The sequence below is a fragment of the Ranitomeya imitator genome, chromosome 1 (assembly GCF_032444005.1).
Source record: "Ranitomeya imitator isolate aRanImi1 chromosome 1, aRanImi1.pri, whole genome shotgun sequence".
In the NCBI taxonomy this organism is placed as follows: Eukaryota; Metazoa; Chordata; class Amphibia; order Anura; family Dendrobatidae; genus Ranitomeya; species Ranitomeya imitator.
The window spans coordinates 491,392,551-491,413,023 of record NC_091282.1 but is presented as its reverse complement, the minus strand read 5'-3'; the positions used below and the strand labels follow the sequence as shown (position 1 = coordinate 491,413,023).

General features: G+C 45.2%; 1 protein-coding gene across 3 annotated transcripts in view; it reads left to right on the top strand.

The window, feature by feature from the left end:
- The window catches only part of NIPSNAP3A (nipsnap homolog 3A), a 93,286-nt gene that overhangs the window by 63,777 nt on the left and 9,036 nt on the right, over positions 1–20,473 (top strand). Inside the window, exons 4-5 of one of the 3 annotated variants that reach the window (XR_011320790.1) lie at positions 6,609–6,758; positions 15,983–19,491. Coding sequence is in view for 2 of the 3 variants with exons in the window: in XM_069765949.1 (XP_069622050.1) it covers positions 6,609–6,758; positions 15,983–16,069 (237 nt within the window). In the remaining variant the exon portion in view is untranslated. The remainder of the gene's footprint in view (positions 1–6,608; positions 6,759–15,982; positions 19,492–20,473) is intronic. The other 2 variants (XM_069765949.1, XM_069765962.1) reach the window with 2 other exon arrangements.

Genomic DNA, 20,473 nt, shown 5'->3' with positions numbered 1-20,473 from the left:
TAGGCAGGTCACAGCCAGGTCACCAGGAAAGCTCTGATTGGTGGGATCGATGTTATGGTCAATCCCACCAATGACAGGTCACAGCAGCAGCATGACCGCTCTGTGACCTGTCTGTGTCACTTGCCTGACCTGTGTATGACCGCTCTGCAGGGTCCTCATTCTAGCTGAGGATTCCTACAGAGCGGTCATACTGCTGGATCTCCCTGCTGGATTTTGTGCCTGGATCTCCCTGCCGTGCTGGGTATTGTGGTGCCACAGCAGCCTGTAGCACCACAATCCCTGCTAAAGAAAGAAGACAACTAAACGTAAGTTTTATCCCTGATCCCTGCCCAATCCCCGTTCATCCACCCCAATCCCCGTTCATCCACCCCAATCCCCGTTCATCCACCCCAATCCCCGTTCATCCACCCCAATCCCCCCTTCCCCCTCTTTTTACCCCCTCCACCCCCATTTGTGCCGCCTCCGTGCGCACATTTAGTAGCCGCCGAGCGTTGATTGGTGACGCAGTTCACCGATCAACGCTCGCGCTCGCTTTTTTTCCCTCGCCCCCGTTGCGCCAACTCCGTACACACATTCCGCAGCCGCCAAAGTTTGATAAGTGACGCAGTTCACTTATCAGAGTTTGTGCCTGCCGTTTTCCTTTTTTTTTTTTTCACCCCCCTTTTGCGCCACCTGACTACAACCGTACGTTTTGATCACTGATCCCTGCCCAATCCCCACTTCCACCCCCATCTCCCTTCCCCCTCTTTTTACCCCCCTTTGCACCTCCTTCCGTGCGCCCATTTAACAGCCGCCGAACGTTGATTGGTGACGTAGTTCACCGATCAACGCTCGCGCTCGCTTTTTTTCCCTCACCCCCGTTGCGCCAACTCCGTACACACATTCCGCAGCCGCCAAAGTTTGATAAGTGACGCAGTTCACTTATCAGAGTTTGTGCCTGCCGTTTTCCTTTTTTTTTTTTTCACCCCCCTTTTGCGCCACCTGACTACAACCGTACGTTTTGATCACTGATCCCTGCCCAATCCCCACTTCCACCCCCATCTCCCTTCCCCCTCTTTTTACCCCCCTTTGCACCTCCTTCCGTGCGCCCATTTAACAGCCGCCGAACGTTGATTGGTGACGCAGTTCACCGATCAACGCTCGCGCTCGCTTTTTTTCCCTCACCCCCGTTGCGCCAACTCCGTACACACATTCCGCAGCCGCCAAAGTTTGATAAGTGACGCAGTTCACTTATCAGAGTTTGTGCCTGCCGTTTTCCTTTTTTTTTTTTTTCACCCCCCTTTTGCGCCACCTGACTACAACCGTACGTTTTGATCACTGATCCCTGCCCAATCCCCACTTCCACCCCCATCTCCCTTCCCCCTCTTTTTACCCCCCTTTGCACCTCCTTCCGTGCGCCCATTTAACAGCCGCCGAGCGTTGATTGGTGACGCAGTTCACCGATCAACTCTCGCGCTCGCTTTTTTCCCTTCAGCCTTTTTGCGCAACCTCCGTACACACATCCCGCAGCCGCCAAACTTTGATAAGTGACGCAGTTCTCTTATCAGAGTTTGTGCCTGCCTTTTTTTTTTTTACAGGTTTTTCTTCTCCTTTTAGCATTTTCTTTTCAGATAAGTTTGCACAAATCACTATCCCCCCACACATACACATACAGTTATCAATAAAGTGCACCCAATCACCATATTCACACAAAAATGTCCCGCTCGTCCCGTTCGTCCCAACAGCGCTATTCATTGGAGGAGGCATATGCTTTCCTTGCCTCCGACACTGATAGCGAGGGAGAGGATCCCACTTTTCTTCACTTTTCTGATTCTTCATCCTCTTCCTCCTCCTCCTCCTCCTCTTCCTCCTCGGGTCCTGCGGAACCACCACGCAGACGCCCCAGGACAGAAGATGAGGCAGCCCCCACCACTCCTGAACCAGCGCTCCCCACTGCGGAACCCACATGGACCTCGCCCCCCGAAAATTACGAGCCACTGATTCCTGATTTTGTGGCAGAATCAGGAATCAAGTTTGACACCACGGGCCTCACAGAAACAGACTTTTTCAAAGTCTTTTTCTCTGAGGATTTTATTAACCTCATGGTGGAGCAAACTAATTTGTATGCTCGTCAATTTTTGGAGCAAAACCCCGGTACATCATTTTCCAACTGGTCTCCTGTAGACGCAGTTGAAATGATGCAGTTTTGGGGCCTGGTCCTCCACATGGGGATCGTGAAGAAGCCAGAAATGCGGCAATATTGGAGTGTAGATGTTTTATATAACACTCCAGTATTCCGAATGGCCATGGTTCGGAGACGTTTTGAGGCCATCCATAAATTCCTGCATTATTCCGATAATGCACAGTGTCCCGCACGAGATGACCCCAACTTTGACCGTCTGTTCAAAGTTCGGCCGGTCATCGAACACTTCAACAAAAAGTTTTCTGAAGTGTACGTGCCCAAAAGGGACATCTGCGTGGATGAGTCCTTGGTCCATTTTAAGGGGCGGCTCGGATTCCGTCAATACCTGCCCAACAAAAGGGCCAGGTACGGAATCAAACTCTACAAGCTGTGTGAGAGTGCCTCAGGGTACATCCACAGGTTTAGAGTGTATGAAGGGAAGGACAGCAGGATTGAACCCCCTGAGTGTCCTCCTGTCCTGGGAGTGAGTGGGAAGATCGTGTGGGATTTGGTGCACCCACTGCTGGATAAAGGTTATCACCTCTATACTGATAACTTTTATACCAGCATCCCACTCTACAAATCCCTCTCTGCGCGAGGTACCGCAGCCTGCGGTACTGTGCGCAAAAATCAGAGAGGCCTCCCAAAGACGCTACTTCGGCAGATGCTCAGAAAAGGTGAGAGCAAGGCCCAATGTAGCGACCACCTGCTGGTGGTCAAGTACAAGGACAAGAGGGATGTCCTTCTCTTGACCACCATACATGGTGATGGCAGAGCCCTCAGCACTGTACGGGGTACCTCTACACAGGTCTGCAAACCGGACTGTGTACTGGGCTACAACAAAAGCATGTGGGGGGTTGATCTCTCTGATCAACTCCTCCAACCATACAGTGCTTTGAGAAAGGCCAAGGTGTGGTACAAAAAGTTGGCCGTCCACATCGTACAAATGGCAATGCTCAACGCTTTCCTGCTGTTACGATGTGCACGCCACACCGATACGTCGTACCTTCAGTTCCAGGAGGTAGTGGTTAAGGCCCTGATATTTGGTACTCCGGAAGGAGAGGGCCCCAGTACTTCCGGAACTGAAGGTGCTCGTATCGTACCAGGCCAGCATTTTCCGGGGGTGGTCCCGCCAACCGGCAGAAAAGGTAAGCCGCAAAAAAGGTGCCGAGTGTGTTACAAAAGGGGAATACGCAAGGACACCATTTATCAATGCGACACCTGCCCCGAAAAACCTGGCCTGTGTATGAAGGATTGCTTCAGATTGTACCACACCTCCATGCACTACTAATTTACTTTACAAGAAAGCGTACATTAGTTCCAAAAAGGGGGCACATCTAGATAAGTTCCTTGGGGGGGGGGTCTAGGTTCCAAAATGATGTCACTTGTGGTTTTTTTTTACTGTTTAGGCACATCAGGGGCTCTGCAAACGGAACATGACGACCGCAGACAATTTCTGCATTCCAAAACGTCACAACTTCCCTTTCGAGCCCCAACGTGTGCCTAAACAGTTTTTTCCCACATATGGCGTACCAGCGTAATCAGGACAATTTGGACAACAACTTTTGATGTCCAATTTCTCCTGTTACCTTTGGGAAAATTAAAAATTGGGGACTAAAATATCATTTTTGTGGGAAAAAATAGGATTTTTTATTTTCACGCCTGGGCATTATAAACTTTAGTGAAGCACATGGGGGTTCAAATTTCTCACCAAACACCTAGATAAGTTCCTTAGGGGGTACAGTTTCCAAAATGGGGTCACTTGTGGGGGGTTTCTACTGTTTAGTCACATCAGGGGCTCTGCAAATGGAACATGATGCCAGCAGAACATTCCATCAAAGTCTGCATTCCAAAACGTCACTACTTCCCTTTCGAGCCCCAACGTGTGCCCAAACAGTAGTTCCTCCCCACATATGGGGTATCAGCGTACTCAGGACAAATTGGACAACAACTTTTGGGGTCCAATTTCTCCTGGTACCCTTGGGAAAATTAAAAATTGGGGACTAAAATATCATTTTTGTGGGAAAAAATAGGATTTTTTATTTTCACGCCTGGGCATTATAAACTTTAGTGAAGCACGTGGGGGTTCAAAATTCTCACCACACAACTAGATAAGTTCCTTAGGGGGTACAGTTTCCAAAATGGGGTCACTTGTGGGGGGTTTCTACTGTTTAGTCACATCAGGGGCTCTGCAAATGGAACATGATGCCAGCAGAACATTCCATCAAAGTCTGCATTCCAAAACGTCACTACTTCCCTTTCGAGCCCCAACGTGTGCCCAAACAGTAGTTCTCCCCACATATGGGGTATCAGCGTACTCAGTACAAATTGGACAACAACTTTTGGGGTCCAATTTCTCCTGGTACCCTTGGGAAAATTAAAAATTGGGGACTAAAATATCATTTTTGTGGGAAAAAATAGGATTTTTTATTTTCACGCCTGGGCATTATATACTTTAGTGAAGCACGTGGGGGTTCAAAATTCTCACCACACAACTAGATAAGTTCCTTAGAGGGTCTAGTTTCCAAAATGGGGTCACTTGTGGGGGGTTTCCACTGTTTAGGCACATCATGGGCTCTCCAAACGCGACATGGCGTCCGATCTCAATTCCAGCCAAAGTTAGCTTGAAAAAGTCAAACGGCGCTCCTTTCCTTCTGAGCCCTGCTATGCGCCCAAACAGTGGTTCCCCCCAAATATGGGGTATCAGCGTACTCAGGACAAATTGGACAACAACTTTTGGGGTCCAATTTCTCCTTTTACCCTTGAGAAAATAAAAAATTGGGGACTAAGCGATCATGTTTGTGGAAAAAATAGGAATTTTTTTTTTCACGCCCGGGCGTTATAAACTTTCGTGAAGCACTTGGGGGATAAAAGTGCTCATGACACATCTAGATAAGTTCCTTAGGGGGTCTAGTTTCCAAAATGGGGTCACTTGTGGGGGGTTTCCACTGTTTAGGCACATCAGGGGGTCGCCAAACGCGACATGGCGTCCGATCTCAATTCCAGCCAAATTTAGCTTGAAAAAGTCAAACGGCGCTCCTTTCCTTCTGAGCCCTGCCATGCGCCCAAACAGTGGTCCCCCCCACATATGGGGTATCAGCGTACTCAGGACAAATTGGACAACAACTTTTGGGGTCCAATTTCTCCTTTTACCCTTGAGAAAATAAAAAATTGGGGACTAAACGATCATGTTTGTGGAAAAAATAGGATTTTTTTTTTTTCACGCCCGGGCGTTATAAACTTTCGTGAAGCACTTGGGGGATAAAAGTGCTCATGACACATCTAGATAAGTTCCTTAGGGGGTCTAGTTTCCAAAATAGGGTCACTTGTGGGGGGTTTCCACTGTTTAGGCACATCAGGGGGTCGCCAAACGCGACATGGCGTCCGATCTCAATTCCAGCCAAATTTAGCTTGAAAAAGTCAAACGGCGCTCCTTTCCTTCTGAGCCCTGCCATGCGCCCAAACAGTGGTTCCCCCTCACATGTGGGGTATCAGCGTACTCAGGATAAATTGGACAACAACTTTTGAGGTCCATTTTCTCTTTTTACCCTTGGGAAATTAAAAAGATTATTGCTGAAAGATCATTTTTGTGACTAAAAAGTAAAATGTTAATTTTTTCCTTCCATGTTGCTTCTGCTGCTGTGAATCACCTGAAGGGTTAATAAACTTCTTGAATGTGGTTTTGAGCAGCTTGAGGGGTGCAGTTTTTAGAATGGTGTCACTTTTGGGTATTTTCAGCCATATAGACCCTTCAAAATGACTTCAAATGTGAGGTGGTCCCTAAAAAAAATGGTTTTGTAAATTTGGTTGTAAAAATTAGAAATTGCTGGTCAAATTTTAACCCTTATAACTTCCTTGAAAAAAAAAGTTTGTTTCAAAAATTGTGCTGATGTAAAGTAGACATGTGGGAAATGTTATTTATTAACTATATTGTGTCACATAACTCTCTGGTTTAACAGAATAAAAATTCAAAGTTGGAAAATTGTGAAATTTTCTAAATTTTCGCCAAATTTCTGTTTTTTTCACAAATAAACGCAAGTTATATCGAAAAAATTTTAGCACTATCATGAAGTACAATATGTTACAAGAAAACAATCTCAGAATCGCTAAGATCCGTTGAAGCGTTTCGGAGTTATAACCTCATAAAGGGACAGTGGTCAGAATTGTAAAAATTGGCCTGGTCATTAACGTGCAAACCACCCTTGGGGGTAAAGGGGTTAAGCAGGTGTGGGAAAAAATGCTGCAAAAACTCCCTCAACTAACAAAATGTAAAGTAAATGAAGAAATCAAGAAAAATTTAGCATATCAATAGATGCAGAGTCTTTAAAAAAGAATGATAAACCAGACAATCAATGCTGCATCATGTTGTACTACATACTCCCATTAGGTGCAATAAACATAAGCAGGTATAACTGTAATGCATAATGCTGTGTTTTCTTTATCCTAGGGGTCTATGAAATGGTCTCTTTTCAATTTAAGCCTGGAGGACCAGCAGTTTGGGGCAAATCATTTCGAGCTGCCATCTCCGCTCACGTTAATTGTGGCTACACAAAACTTGTTGGTGTTTTTAACACTGAATATGGATTACTTAACCAAGGTAATTTACCAAACCTACTTCAAAGCAGTCATGATAACACTGTGCCCAAAATGTAAGCACCCTAGAAATTGTTCCAGAAAACTAAATATTTCTCCCAGAAAATTATTGTAATTACCGTATTTTTCAGACTATAATACGCAATTTTTCCCTCCAAAATTTTAGAGGAAACTGGGTGCTTCTTATAGTCCAGATGTACCTGCCATGGATGCGGGGGAGTGGCAGTGGCGGATGAGTGGGTCACAAGAGGCAGAATCCAGCTGTTGCAGCTAACGTGTGTGCCCGCTGTTAAAAGAAAATGAATATTCACTTTTCCCCTCACCCATAGTCCCTCCCACGTCTATGCACTGAATCAGCCGCCAAGAGGTGGGAGGGACTATTGTCATGTGAAGCAGGGAATATTCATCTTCTTTAATAGTAGGCACACTGCTAGCCACAGCCACCGGCTTCCTGCAACGGCTGGGCGATATTCCTGCCCATTCATTCACCCTATTTTGGAAATTAAGTTCCCAAAGGGGTATATCTACAGGTGTAGTGATGATTTTGACTCCATGGGTGTTTTCCAGAAACAAGCAGTATGTTGTATTGACCAGTACATGCTTCTGGAGACACGCACCTGCAAATTAAATGCAAATGTGGTTTAGGCACACTCCGGGGCTCAGAAATGAGGGGGCATTTGGATTTGGGAGCGCAGAATTTGCTGAATTTCTTTTGGTGGGGGGCAAGGAGCCATAGCACTTTTCCACAGACTTTGTACTACCACTAATGTGGAAGCCCTATATTTCCATTAACAGATGACAGACCTGAGTGGCGTCTTTCTTATTTTCTGGATTGAGTTGACGCTTTTCTTGGGAACATAACATAATAAGCAGAAGAAAAAAGGGTAGCATGCATACCAAAGGGATCACCGCAGAGATTATCAAAAAGTATAACAAGTTTATTGAATCACACTTTGCACACTACACAAAGACAATTAAAAACAATTAAAATTGCAAAACACAGCGAAGAATATAGAAACAAAGACCTGAAATAAGGTCATACCACAGCGCCACCCTGAGATCTACCTGGAAAGTCCGAATATCAGGGGTTAAAGATGCAATAATGACCCAAATGGGAATCCCCCATGGCGAAAAATTGCCAAACAGTGTGGCGTCCTATACAACCTGACGCTGTACGCAAGGCTTCCAAGGTAGAATTCCTGTAAGGCACATCAGGACAATGAAAGATGGTGGTATAGAAAGGTGGCAACGGGCACAAGTGCCCAACGTGTATCGCCAGTGAAACTGGCTTCCTCAGGGGCAATGCCTTGTTCTTGGGAACATTTTACATAATGTTTGGGATCATATTTATCCTGTGCTCTACACTGAGCACTTATATCAGGGTTTCCATCTAAATCTCTGGAGTGACGTTATTCAGATGTCCCGAGGGAACCATTCACTATAATGAGGCAGCAGAGTTACTCTGGACTCCATCTGGCCTCTTTGAGATACAGAATGAACAAATCAAGAGCAGGTGAAGAATTGGTTTTATTTATGCCGTTCCTCGTGCAGTATAAGTGATTAGACGACTTTATTCTTCGGGTCGGTTGGATTACAGCGATAACAGATTTATTTTGGGTTTTTATGTTTGGCTGCTGTCGCACACTAAAAGATGCTTTTTATTGCAAAAACAAGTTTCTGCATCACCATATTTAGATATTAGCTGTAATTTTTCCCTATTTCAACTGAGAGTTATTTGAGGGCTTTTTTTTTACAGGACGAGTTGACATTTTTATTGGTACCATTTTTGGGCACATTTTTTGACATTGTATGATCGCTTTCTATTCTGTTTTTTTGTGAGTCTGATTGAACAAAAACCAGCAATTCAAGAGTTTTTTTTAATGCCGTTACTTGTATGGTAAAACTGATAAGGTAGCCGTAGTCTTTGGGTCAGTACGATTACAGCGATACCTCATTTATATATATATATAATTTTTTTTTTAGTGTTTTGGAGCTTTACACAATAAAAACTATTCTGAGAGCTATAACTTTATTTTTCCACTGACTGTCCTGTATAGCGGCTTGTTTTTTGTAGGACAAGATTACATTTTCAGCAGTATAATTTTTATTTACATTCTTTTTTTATCGTGTTTTATTCCACTTTTTGATTTTCGATATGATTACAAAGCATAGTTTTACCTCATTTTTTTTCACAGTGTTCACTGAAGGGGTTAACTAGTGAGACAGTTTTATAGGTCGGGTCATTCCTGGATACAGCTATACCAGATATGTGTCCTTGGGTGACCCCATGGCCATCTTTTAACCCATGGCCACTATGGAGACCATCAGCATAACGCGATCGCAATCTTGTTGTGTCAATTGGAACAGAGAGGTAACTCCCTCCCTCTGAGGTGCCCATTAATGTCGCTGTCACGATTGACAGTGCCATCACAGCGGTTAAACACCTGGGATTGGTGCTAGCAGGGTGTCGCATGTTGGGAAGGGGTTAAGCTGAGAGTCCCAAAAATTTTGTCTTGCTCATCTTTGGGGTTTTGTGTAAAATTATGTCTACTTTGCCTTTCTCATCTCTGGTCTCCACCAAGAATCAAACTTGCGACCTCCATGTTTGTAGGCAGCAGATCTAGCTATGAACCACATCCCACATTGATGTAGAGAGGAGCATTTGGTAATCCTGAGCTGTATTGCAGGTAGTGAACCCAGAAGCAGATGATACAGGTACATACAGATACATCTATAGCAGTGTATCTCTATGTCTTTGTATTCTAGAGGTGAGCAAAAGTAAGATTTTTTAACTAAAAAATAAAAAAACCATTGCAAAAATGTAGTTTTCTCTATTTTTGCGAGTCTCCCCTGGTACTGAACGCAAAGTCTCTATGATTGCAGACAATAGCTAAAGCAATGAGCCACAGGCAGTTTTTTATTTCAGGAAATGTTACTCTTTTTTTAAGCAGTTTTAGGCCATGTGCACACGCTGCGGATTCCGTTGCGGAATTTTCCGCAGCGGATTTGATTAAATCCGCAGTGCAAAAAGTACTGCGGATTTATCGCGTTTTTTTGGTGCGGTTTCCACTGCGGTTTGTAGACACCTGCGGATTTTTAATATGGAGCAGGTGCCAAACCGCTGCGGATTCCGCACAAAGAATTGACATGCTGCAAAAAATAAACCGCAGCGTTTCCGCGCGTTTTTTTCCGCAGCATGTGCACAGCGGTTTTTGTTTTCCATAGGTTAACATTGTACTGTACACCGCATGGAAAACTGCTGCGGATCCGCAGCGTCAAAACCGCTGCGGATCCGCAGCAAAAACCGCAATGTGTGCGCATACCCTAACTGTTCTTGAGTTTCTGAACTATTTTGGAAGAGTTTATTTTCAGCCTTTTGACTGGACAGAGTCTAGTTTGGAGCAGATTCACTTCGCTGCACATGACAACTTTTTCAGGCGTATTCCACGAAACATCCTGAAAAATGTTAAAAAGAATGAACATAAGCATTTTATGTAAAAAAAAAAAATAAAAAAAAAAAAAACAACAACTATGGTAATCGCTGTGCACATGTTCAGGCTTTTGAACATCTTTTAATCACTTTTGTTTTCTAAAACTCGCCGACTGTTTAAAAGAATTAACGCCCATTTTTTTTATATTTTTCACTTGGCAGACGCTCTTTACTTTATAAAACAAGTCAAAGGGAAAGCTCAAAAGATGTCCAGAAGACAACCAGACGTTTTTTGAGTATTTTGCAATTGTTTTTGCTTTATAAAAAAAAGCTGGTGATTTCTACATTACTTAATGGCGTGAAAAAAAGAGCCGGAAAATGACATTAAGCTTTCGCCGATTAAATCGGGCGAGTGCAATCCAATAAACAAAATCGGATTGCACTCAGCCCAGTGTTATACTATGGGACAGCTCGCATCTGCGATTATTTTCTCATGCCGATTCGGGATGCAAGAACAGTGGCAGCATTCCCTGAATGGCAGAATGGCAGTGAGAATCGGATTACATTTACCCATATAAGTCTATGGATCCATGTGAAACATTGCACTGCACTCGGATATCACCCGAGTGCAGTGCTATTCCCGCGGACGCTTTCAATGGAGGAGGTGGAGAAATTACTTTCTCCGTCTCTTCCGCACCTGTGCTGCATTTCTCTGATGTGAGAATCGGAGCACAGTAGCGTGACACTCAGATCACACTGGCAGCAGAGCTGGAGCTGAGGGTCACTAGCATTGGGTTTGCATGAGTTTAAGGCGATGTTCACATATTGCATTTTTGCTGCGTTTTTTTTCCTATAGGTTTTGCTGCATTTTTGCTACTTTTTTTTTTTCTATAGTTTTTGCTGCCCTTTTTTTGTCTATTGTGCATGTTGATAAAGTTTAGTGGCCCCAAAACACATGATGCAACTTTCTGAGGTTTTTGCACCAAAAATTCAGCAAAACCTGACACCTGCTTTTTTGTGGCATTTTTGCACTTACTCCAGGTTTTCCAATTCCGTGAGGAAAAATAAAACTAATGTGTGCATGAGATTTCTGAAATCTCATAGCTTTTGCTGCTACTGTAAAGGTACCGTCACACTTAGCGACGCTGCAGCGATACCGACAACGATCCGGATCGCTGCAGCGTCGCTGTTTGGTCGCTGGAGAGCTGTCACACAGACAGCTCTCCAGCGACCAACGATGCTGGTAACCAGGGTAAACATCGGGTAACTAAGCGCAGGGCCGCGCTTAATAACCCGATGTTTACCCTGGTTACCATCCTAAAAGTAAAAAAAAAAAAACACTACATACTTACCTACCGCTGTCTGTCCTCCAGCGCTGTGCTCTGCACTCCTCCTGCACTGGCTGTGAGCACAGCGGCCGGAAAGCAGAGTGGTGACGTCACCGCTCTGCTTTCCGGCTGACCGACGCTCACAGCCAGTACAGGAGGAGTGCAGAGCACAGCGCTGGAGGACAGACGGCTGTAGGTAAGTATGTAGTGTTTGTTTTTTTTTACTTTTAGGATGGTAACCAGGGTAAACATCGGGTTACTAAGCGCGGCCCTGCGCTTAGTTACCCGATGTTTACCCTGGTTACCAGTGAAGACATCGCTGAATCGGTGTCACACACGCCGATTCAGCGATGTCTGCGGGGAGTCCAGCGACGAAATAAAGTTCTGGACTTTCTTCCCCGACCAGCGACAGCACAGCAGGGGCCTGATCGCTGCTGCCTGTCACACTGGACGATATCGCTAGCGAGGACCCTGCAACGTCACGGATCGCTAGCGATATCGTCTAGTGTGACGGTACCTTAAGGGTATGTGCACACGTCAGGATTTCTTGCAGAAATTTTCCTGACAAAAACCGGACATTTCTGCCAGAAATCCGCATGCGTTTTTACCACGATTTTACCGCGATTTTGACGCGTTTTTTGTGCGTTTTTTGTGCGTTTTTTCCCAAATGCATAGAATTGCGGGAAAAACGCAGAAAATCCGCAAAAATAATGAACATGCTCATTTTTTTACCGCGATGCGTTTTTTTCGCGGAAAAAAACGCATCCATGTGCACAAAACATGCAGAATGCATTCTAAATGATAGAATGCATAATGTATGTGTTTTTGAATGAGTTTTTATAGCGTTTTTAGCGCGAAAAAACGCGAAAAAAAACGCGAAAAAAAACCTGTACGTGTGCACATAGCCTAAAACGCAGCTTAAAACTTGTATAAATAAAATTCAGCAAAAATGCTACATGTGAGCAGCAAAATAGCAACAAAAAAAAAAATGAACATTGAACTTTTAGGTGTTTTTAATCAGACTGCCAGCTTCTTTTTTTTTTTTTTTGAGAAGATCTACTCCAAAAGCTACTCAAGAAAACGCCATCTGCGCAAAGACTAACATGTGGAGTTCTGAGCAGCCACATTGCTGGGATGGAATGTGAGGGCATATACATCATTGGATGTGTGGTGAGGTACCTGATTCACTACCTCTCTCCTTCAGTCACTGGTACCTTCATACAGTTGTCACCTTTCCTCAGTATTCAGGCATGGGTTTCCGTCCCTGCATAATTTGAAATTCCTGAATAACATTCATGACAAGACTCCTCAACTTCACATGAAACTTAAAGCACTGTTGTACTATTGTGTGCTAGAGGAACCACTAGACCAGCCACTGAGGCTGCTTCATGCGGCCCGCAAGCACTGTAGACCCATTGGCGATCCCTGCCAGGTCCAGGGGCCACCGATGGCATCATTTTATTTCAGCAGAATGTGCGTCCTTGGGTGCACATTCAGTTGAAATGTATTGTTTTCAACTTTCCTGTGGTCGCCACCTGTCTGTCACAGTGCACCAACCCTGCTGCACTACATATGGTTGGAGAATGCGGGCAGTGTGAATTGAGGCATACCAAAAGCCCGCTGCATGTCAGTAATTAAGCGTGCAACACTACAGCTCAAGCCTTCTGGATAGATAGAGGAGATAGTCAAGCAGTTGGCCCTCACACAGCAGTAGCAGCTACAGTTTCAGCTGCAACAGCAGGAGCATCAGCTGCAGTTTAAGCGGCAACAACAAGAGCAGCGGCAGCAAGAGTATCAGCAACATCAGCAGACAAATAATCTGTTGATGCAACAGATTCCGGCTCTGCAAGAGACGTCCACACCAGCGCCATGTTCTGTTCGGAGGCCCGGTACAAAGTCCGGTAAGCGCTGAGGAAGATGAGTTCTGAGGACTATTTGGAGTCTTTCTTCACCGTGTTTGAAAACACAGCAGAGTGGGAGAGCCTGCTGATGACCCGGTGGACTGACGTGGCCCCCCTTCCTGACGGGAGATGCTCAGAAGGCCTACCTGGACCTCATTCAGGACAACGCACTGGACTATGATAAGCTGAGAGGTGAGATCCATACCCGACTGGGGGTTAATATATATGTGCGGGCTCAGCGGGTGTACCAGTGGTCCTTTGATGAGTCTCGTCCCACCAGGTCTCAGGCATATGACTTGCTGCAGCTAGTAAAAAAAATGGCTTTTGCCTGAGACCTTAACCCCTTTCCAGATGGTAGAGAGGGTGGTGGTCGACTGGCTGGTGAGGGCTTTGACAGCAGCCATACAGCGTTGGGTGGAGCAAGGGTACCCGGGCCCTCTGGACCAGGTGGTTGGACTGGTTGAGTGGTATACGGCCACTCCTGACTTTATACGGGACACTGCTCCACTTCGGCTGTCACGTCGGGCATCGCCAGCCCACGAGCCTGGGAAAGGTCCCCGACCCTCTGCTGGGGCCAACCAGGACCAAGGGTGTAATGAGGGGGTAATCCGAAGTGAGAGTGACAAAAGACCCGCTTCCCCTAAAACGGCCCCAAGGTCTAGTTGAGCTGCAGCTATTAAGTGTTGGCGGTGCCAAGGGCCCGGACATGTGGCAGCCAACTTCCCCCTGACAGCTGAACTCATGGACTGCTTATATACTCGCTGTATTTCTATGTATGCCCAGCCAATCTGCACTGCAACTACAGGCACTTCCAGCACTGAACCCCAATTGTGCCAGGTACTCGTCAACGGGTGCCAAACGGAGCCTCTCTTGGACTCGGGGAGCTTAGTGACTGGTGCATGGGTCCCTTGTTGCCAGGGACAACCCCAATGGAAGGAAAGTTGGGGTGGTGTGTATATATGGGAACTCTGAGAGTACCCAACTGTGGAGGTTATTTTTTCCACAACGGAAATGTGGAGAAATAAAACATGTGGTGGGAGTGGTGAAGACCCTTTCATATGAGACTGTAGAGTGTACCAGCCCAAAATGGGGAAACCCGAACAACTGTACCATGTAAACCTGCTAAAAGCCTGGAAGGACTGGGAATGTTTGGTCACGAAGGTGACTCCGATCATACCAACGGGGAACCCTCTGGCATCGGCCAAGGATGCGGCCGGGAGTCAGGTTAAAATAAATGACGCTCTCAACAAACAGCAGCGACGGGAGGCTTGGGTGCTGGTGCAACAGAATATGGATGTATTCTCAGAGCTGCCAGGGCGGACCTCAGTGATCCAGCATGACATTGCGACCGAGCCCCAGGTAAGCATACGGATGAAACCGTACTGAGTGCCAAAAGCCCTCGCGGCCGAAGTGAAGCAGATTCTTCAGTTGGGAGTCATCGAGGAATCCCGGAGTGAGTGGCCTAGCCCCTTTGTGATAATTCCAAAGCCAGACAGGTCATTACGCTTTTGTAATGACTTCAGAAAATTCAATGAGTTTTCAAAATTTGACCTCTATCCAATGCCCAAGTTGGACGAGCTAACAGAGACTGGGGGAGGCCCGGTACTTCACCATGCTCGATCTCACCAAAGGTTACTGGCAGGTCCCATTGACAGAATTCGCGAAAGAAAAGACCTGAGATCTTGGTGCTGAGATCTCCATCTGCGCATGCGCTGCTCCAGCAGCCATTTTCCTGGAATCCAGTCCACCGCATAGGAAACCATGTCACTGCGGGGGCCCTGGGCTTTCACGAGATGTCGACAGAGCCCCTGCAACACCGAACACCCGCAGCGGTGCACCGCACCGCACATCCGAACACCCCCTCATCCCAGCCTGCGGCTGATAAGGTATAACTGCATTATAAAACGCACCCCCATTTTTCCCCAAAATTTTGGGGGAAAAAGTGCATCTTATAATCCGAAAAATACAGTATATATGTGTGTGTCACTGACATCTATATATCTGCTCTATATGCATACATGTATTCTATCTATTCTATTGTAACCTGTCACGCTGTAATTTTCCTGTACACGGCAAGTGAATTGCCGGCTTTTCAAAGGAGAGTTGTGCATAAAATTTGGACAGCACTGACATGGACCGAGTGCTGTGCTAACTTTTTCTCTCTCGCACCCATAGGCTTGCATTGGCGAGTCTTGGCGACAATCTCAGCATACTGTGATTTCACATGCATGTTGAATACGCCTGAGGCAAAAAAAGCGCTGATGTGAGCTGCCCATAGATCAACACTGGGCCAAGTGCTATCCAATATTTTCTCGCATAGCACTCGGTCGTATTCTACGGTAGTGTGACGCCGGCCTATTATTTCTCCTTCCATTTCTCCAGTGTTGACCATGGGCCCTGCTGTCCCCTTATACTTGCCTCTTGTACACTGTGATAGAAAGTTTATTTTACTAGCACTTGTTCATATGATTATTATAATTATTTATAAAGTTAATAAATATAAAATTGTATGAAAAATGTTTTAAATTGCATTGTTGTGATGAAACAACTATGTTTTGTGTGTACACAGTTCATGTCTTGTGGTGGAATGACAATTCTGACAATCGGGCTGCAGGAAGACATGTGGCTCATGAAGACGCCAGGGTAGTGGCAGCAGGTAAATTACATTTGTGATATGTACACATCTGGTTTTGGGTTTATTCACCACTCTACATTTGGAAGGATCATATATGTCTGTTAACCCCTTAATGACTGCCAATGCATCTTTTTACTGACATGAGATATGAGAATGGCATCCCCATACAGGAGACAATCCAGCAGCTGTCGGCTGTACACTATAGCTGACAACTTGCTGTATCAGCCACGATCAGTGTTGTCACCCTCCATATCTGTTTAACCCCTTAGATGCTGCTGTCAATAGTGACTATATCATATAAATGGTTTACAGAGTGTGGGGGCTCCCTCATTATCCCCATTGGCACCCTGAGATCATGATTCTGTGGTCCTGATATTTGTCATAGCAATTCACGGCCAAATAGCGGCCTTAGAGTCTGACGGCTACAGCGGCCTGTTCCAAAGTTAGCGACATTTAGGTGGTAAAAATAATCTTTCATTCCTGCTATGCCACTTTGCTTTGATTCCTGAAAAGCATCGGAAGGGTTAATAAACTACCTGACAGCGGTTTCAATATAAACCTGCACTCTGGATTGTTGAGAATGGTACATCTAGAAAATTGGAGCTGCATTACTGCCATAGAACATTGGTTAAGTGCTATATTACGTACATATGAAATGTTGCAAAATGGGAAATGCAAAATTTGCTATAGGAAAATGTGGTTTGGCTGGTTTCTTCCTGCCCCTATATGTAGGCTTTTTTTTAGTCCAAGCGAGGAATCTTATCAGGACAGGGACCCAACTATAAGGTACGCATTGACGTTGCAGTTGGGTTCATATACATTGGCCAATCTATGTACTAAGTACCTTCTTTCTACTGTAAATTTTCCTATATCAATATTGCATTTCCAATTTTCGAAAATTCCACTTGTACGTAATATAGCACTTAACCAGTGTTCTATGTCTGTAAGGCTACTTTCACACTAGCGTTTTTTGCAATACGTCGCAATGCGTCGTTTATGGGAAAAAACGCATCCTGCAAAGTTGTTTGCAGGATGCGTTTTTGCCCCATAGATTAACATTAGCGACACATTGCGACGCATTGACACATGTCGCAACTGTCGTGTGACGGTTGCATCGTGTTGTGGCGGACCGCCGGGAGCAAAAAACGTTACATGTAACGTTTTTTGCTGCCGACGGACCGCTCTTTCCGACCGCGCATGCGCGGCCGGAACTTCATCCGCACCTCACAATGGGGAGGAAGATGCGCAGGAAAAATGCATCTGCTGCCTCCGTTGTGCGGCGCATTCACTGCTAGTGTCGGAACCTCAGCACGACGCACTGCGACGGGCCGAGTCCGACGCTAGTGTGAAAGTAGCCTAAGGCAGTTCCAGTGCAGCTTTATATTTTCTTAAAATTATGTTAACTGGCACCTATTCACACTAGTTGGGATATGCTGGTCAGTTTTTTCTGTTAGAAGTTTTCAATATGTCGGGGGCGTGGGGACTTGAGTCCCATCCTCCATGTTAGTCATATATATGAGCCTTTGTAGCGCTCTAGATCCTATAAACACGTGTGTTCATGTGCATGTAATAATGTCCCTGTCCTGGTACCTTTTAGTAAAAATTTTCCCGTTCTGGTCACTTTCCTGTAATAGTTTCCCCTGTCCTGTGCTCCTTTTTTGTAATAATGTCCCTCTCCCTGGGCCCCATCCTATAAAAATGGCCTCGGTCCTCGGCCCATTCCTTGTATAATGTTCATTCTGCTGCTCTTTTCCAGCACATAAAAAAAATATTCTTCTTATTTTCTGACACTCCACACAACGTAAGGCTTCCTCCTCATAGCCTGCAGCTGACTTAAGGTACCGTCACACTCAGCGACGCAGCAGCGATATAGGCAACGAGCCGACCTAAACTAGATCGCTGCAGCGTCGCTGTTTAGGTCGCTGTAGAGACGTCAAACACAGCAACTCCAGAACGATGCAGGAGCGATCCAGTGACGTAACTGCGACTCACTTCTCGTTCTCGCTGGTTGTTAGCTCCATGTCAAACAGCCGGAGTGTACCGATCCAACACACATCTAGGGGCCCTATGCTCGTTGCTGGTGTCGTTGCTTTTGATGTCAAACATGACGATACACGCCGACCTGGCGACGAAATAAAGTTCTGGACTTCTAGCTCCGACCAGCGATGGCACAGCGGGATCCAGATCGCTGCTGCGTGTCAAACAACGAGATCGCTATCCAGGACGCTGCAACGTCACGGATTGTTGTCGTTCTCTTTGCAAAGTTGCTGAGTGTGACGGTACCTTTAGGCGTGCTAGCCATGTGCAGCACATGACATCACTGTCATTCACCGGCGGTGTATAATAATAATGCAGGGAGATGGCGGGTCTCTGCGCTGCAATACACTACAGCTAAATGTGCATCCTTAATGTGAACTTTTCCAGATTTTTTTTACATTGCATCCACAAACTTAAATGTTTTTTGGGGGGGATTTTATGTTGTATACCAACACAAGTAGCAAATATTTGTGAAGTATAAAGGAAATGATACATGATTTTCTAAATATTTAAAAAAAATATAAACTTGAAAATTGTGCCGCGCATTTGTATTCCACTCTCCTGAGTCTGAATCTCCTGAGTTTTGTATTACCACTTTTTGCTGCAATTACATTTGTAAGCCTTTTGGGGTGTATCCCTACCAGCTTTGCACACCTAGAAGCTGACATTTTTTGCACACTAGCTCTAGCTCGGTGAGATTGGATGGATGCGTCTGTGAACAGCAATGTTCAAGGCTTACCACAGATTCTCAATGGGATTTACGTCTGGACTCTGACTGGGCCATTCAAGCACATGAATATACTTTGATCTAAACTATTCCATTGTAGCTCTGGCCTTATCTTTAGAGTCATTGTCCTGCTGGAAGAGGACCATATGCCTCAGTATACAGTCTTTTTGCAGGTCCACTTTCTCTCTTTTTTGCTCTATAGTGCTGCATTGAGAAATTAGAAATGTCTTTTGTAAACTTATTTTGTGTGGATAAGGAGGTGACAATTTATGTAGGCGTCGTGTTTTTTGGTAGGGCTCATCTGTGAATTTGTAATGAAGGTAAACTAATCATGCCAAGTAACAGGTGTACATAGTTTCACTTAATGGAATAGGTATATAAGGACGTTTTTATTATTGTTCATATGCCTATGATTAAGAACTTTGTTCGAAAAGTGTCAGTTTGATGTTTTATTCTTAACATGGAAATAAAATACTGAAAATTTGATGAAGCCTGGTGCTGAAACTTTTTTTCCTTCCTTTGCTATTGTTAATGAGTGGTATCCAGCCACTTGTTCCTGGCACCTGTGTTGATCCGGATTCCGGTGAGGCACCACTAATCCCTTTCCCTGCTCCCTGTATGATGTTGGAGAGAGTTACATGCATGGTCTCTTGTTTCCGGAGTCAGAATTTGAGAAAAGGTAATTCATATTCTATGGATATGAGGCAGTCATGAAAGTCCAACCAGCATCTTTCAAACATTTTGGATGATCATACACCTTTTTAGGTTTTTGTTTGCAATCCTTGGGATTGTGGTCTTCAGATAAGTAACGTTTGCACAAACCTGGTCAATACAATCTGTTTGGATTGTTGTTTATGGAGACATGATAAAAAGACAGTGAAAGGCCACGTTCACACGCTTAGTTTTTGTTGAAATTTTTACCTCAGTACCTGTAAGCCAAAACCAGGAGTGGGTGATAAATACAGAAGTGGTGCATATGTTTCTATTATTCTTTTCCTCTGATTGTTCCACTCCTGGTTTTAGCTTCCAGATACTGAAGTAAAATACTGAGCGTGTGAACGTGCCCTCACAGATTTTATTGTGTATGTGCAGCAATCTGGCACAAGTTTTTCCTCCCATTTCTGAGGTTACCATAAGAACCTATGACTTTCAGCTTATACAGTGTGTGGAAAAAGGCAGGTTATTGTGTATTTCTGTAATGTGGTGTTCTGGAGAATGCTGACACCAACATGGAGTAGAGGAAGTGACCCCTAACATCACATGCTCGTCGGTAGAAACTGTTCACATGACAAAGCTTCTGGGTTTATCCTATTGACCGTTGCTTAGATATGATAGCTCAGTTAAATCACTATATTTCCCTCATGTAATACGGTGCGGGTGCTGTTCCAGCAATGATGGCGCCTCCTCTTTTTGGGCGAGCAGGACATCTGCTTCTACTTCCCACTTCCTTCCAGACAAAATGGACTCTCAGAAGAAGTGAGAGCAGCAGCAAGCTCTCTGACTTCCTCCAGATGTCCGTTATGTCCGAAGGAGGTGAAAGTGAAGCGGCCTCTGATTGGCTGCAGTGCTCACGTCACATTGAGCTCCATTAGAGCAGGCACCAACATCCCTGGAACGAATCCCGCATCGAACGGGAGTATAAGGCCGGAGTCACACCAGAG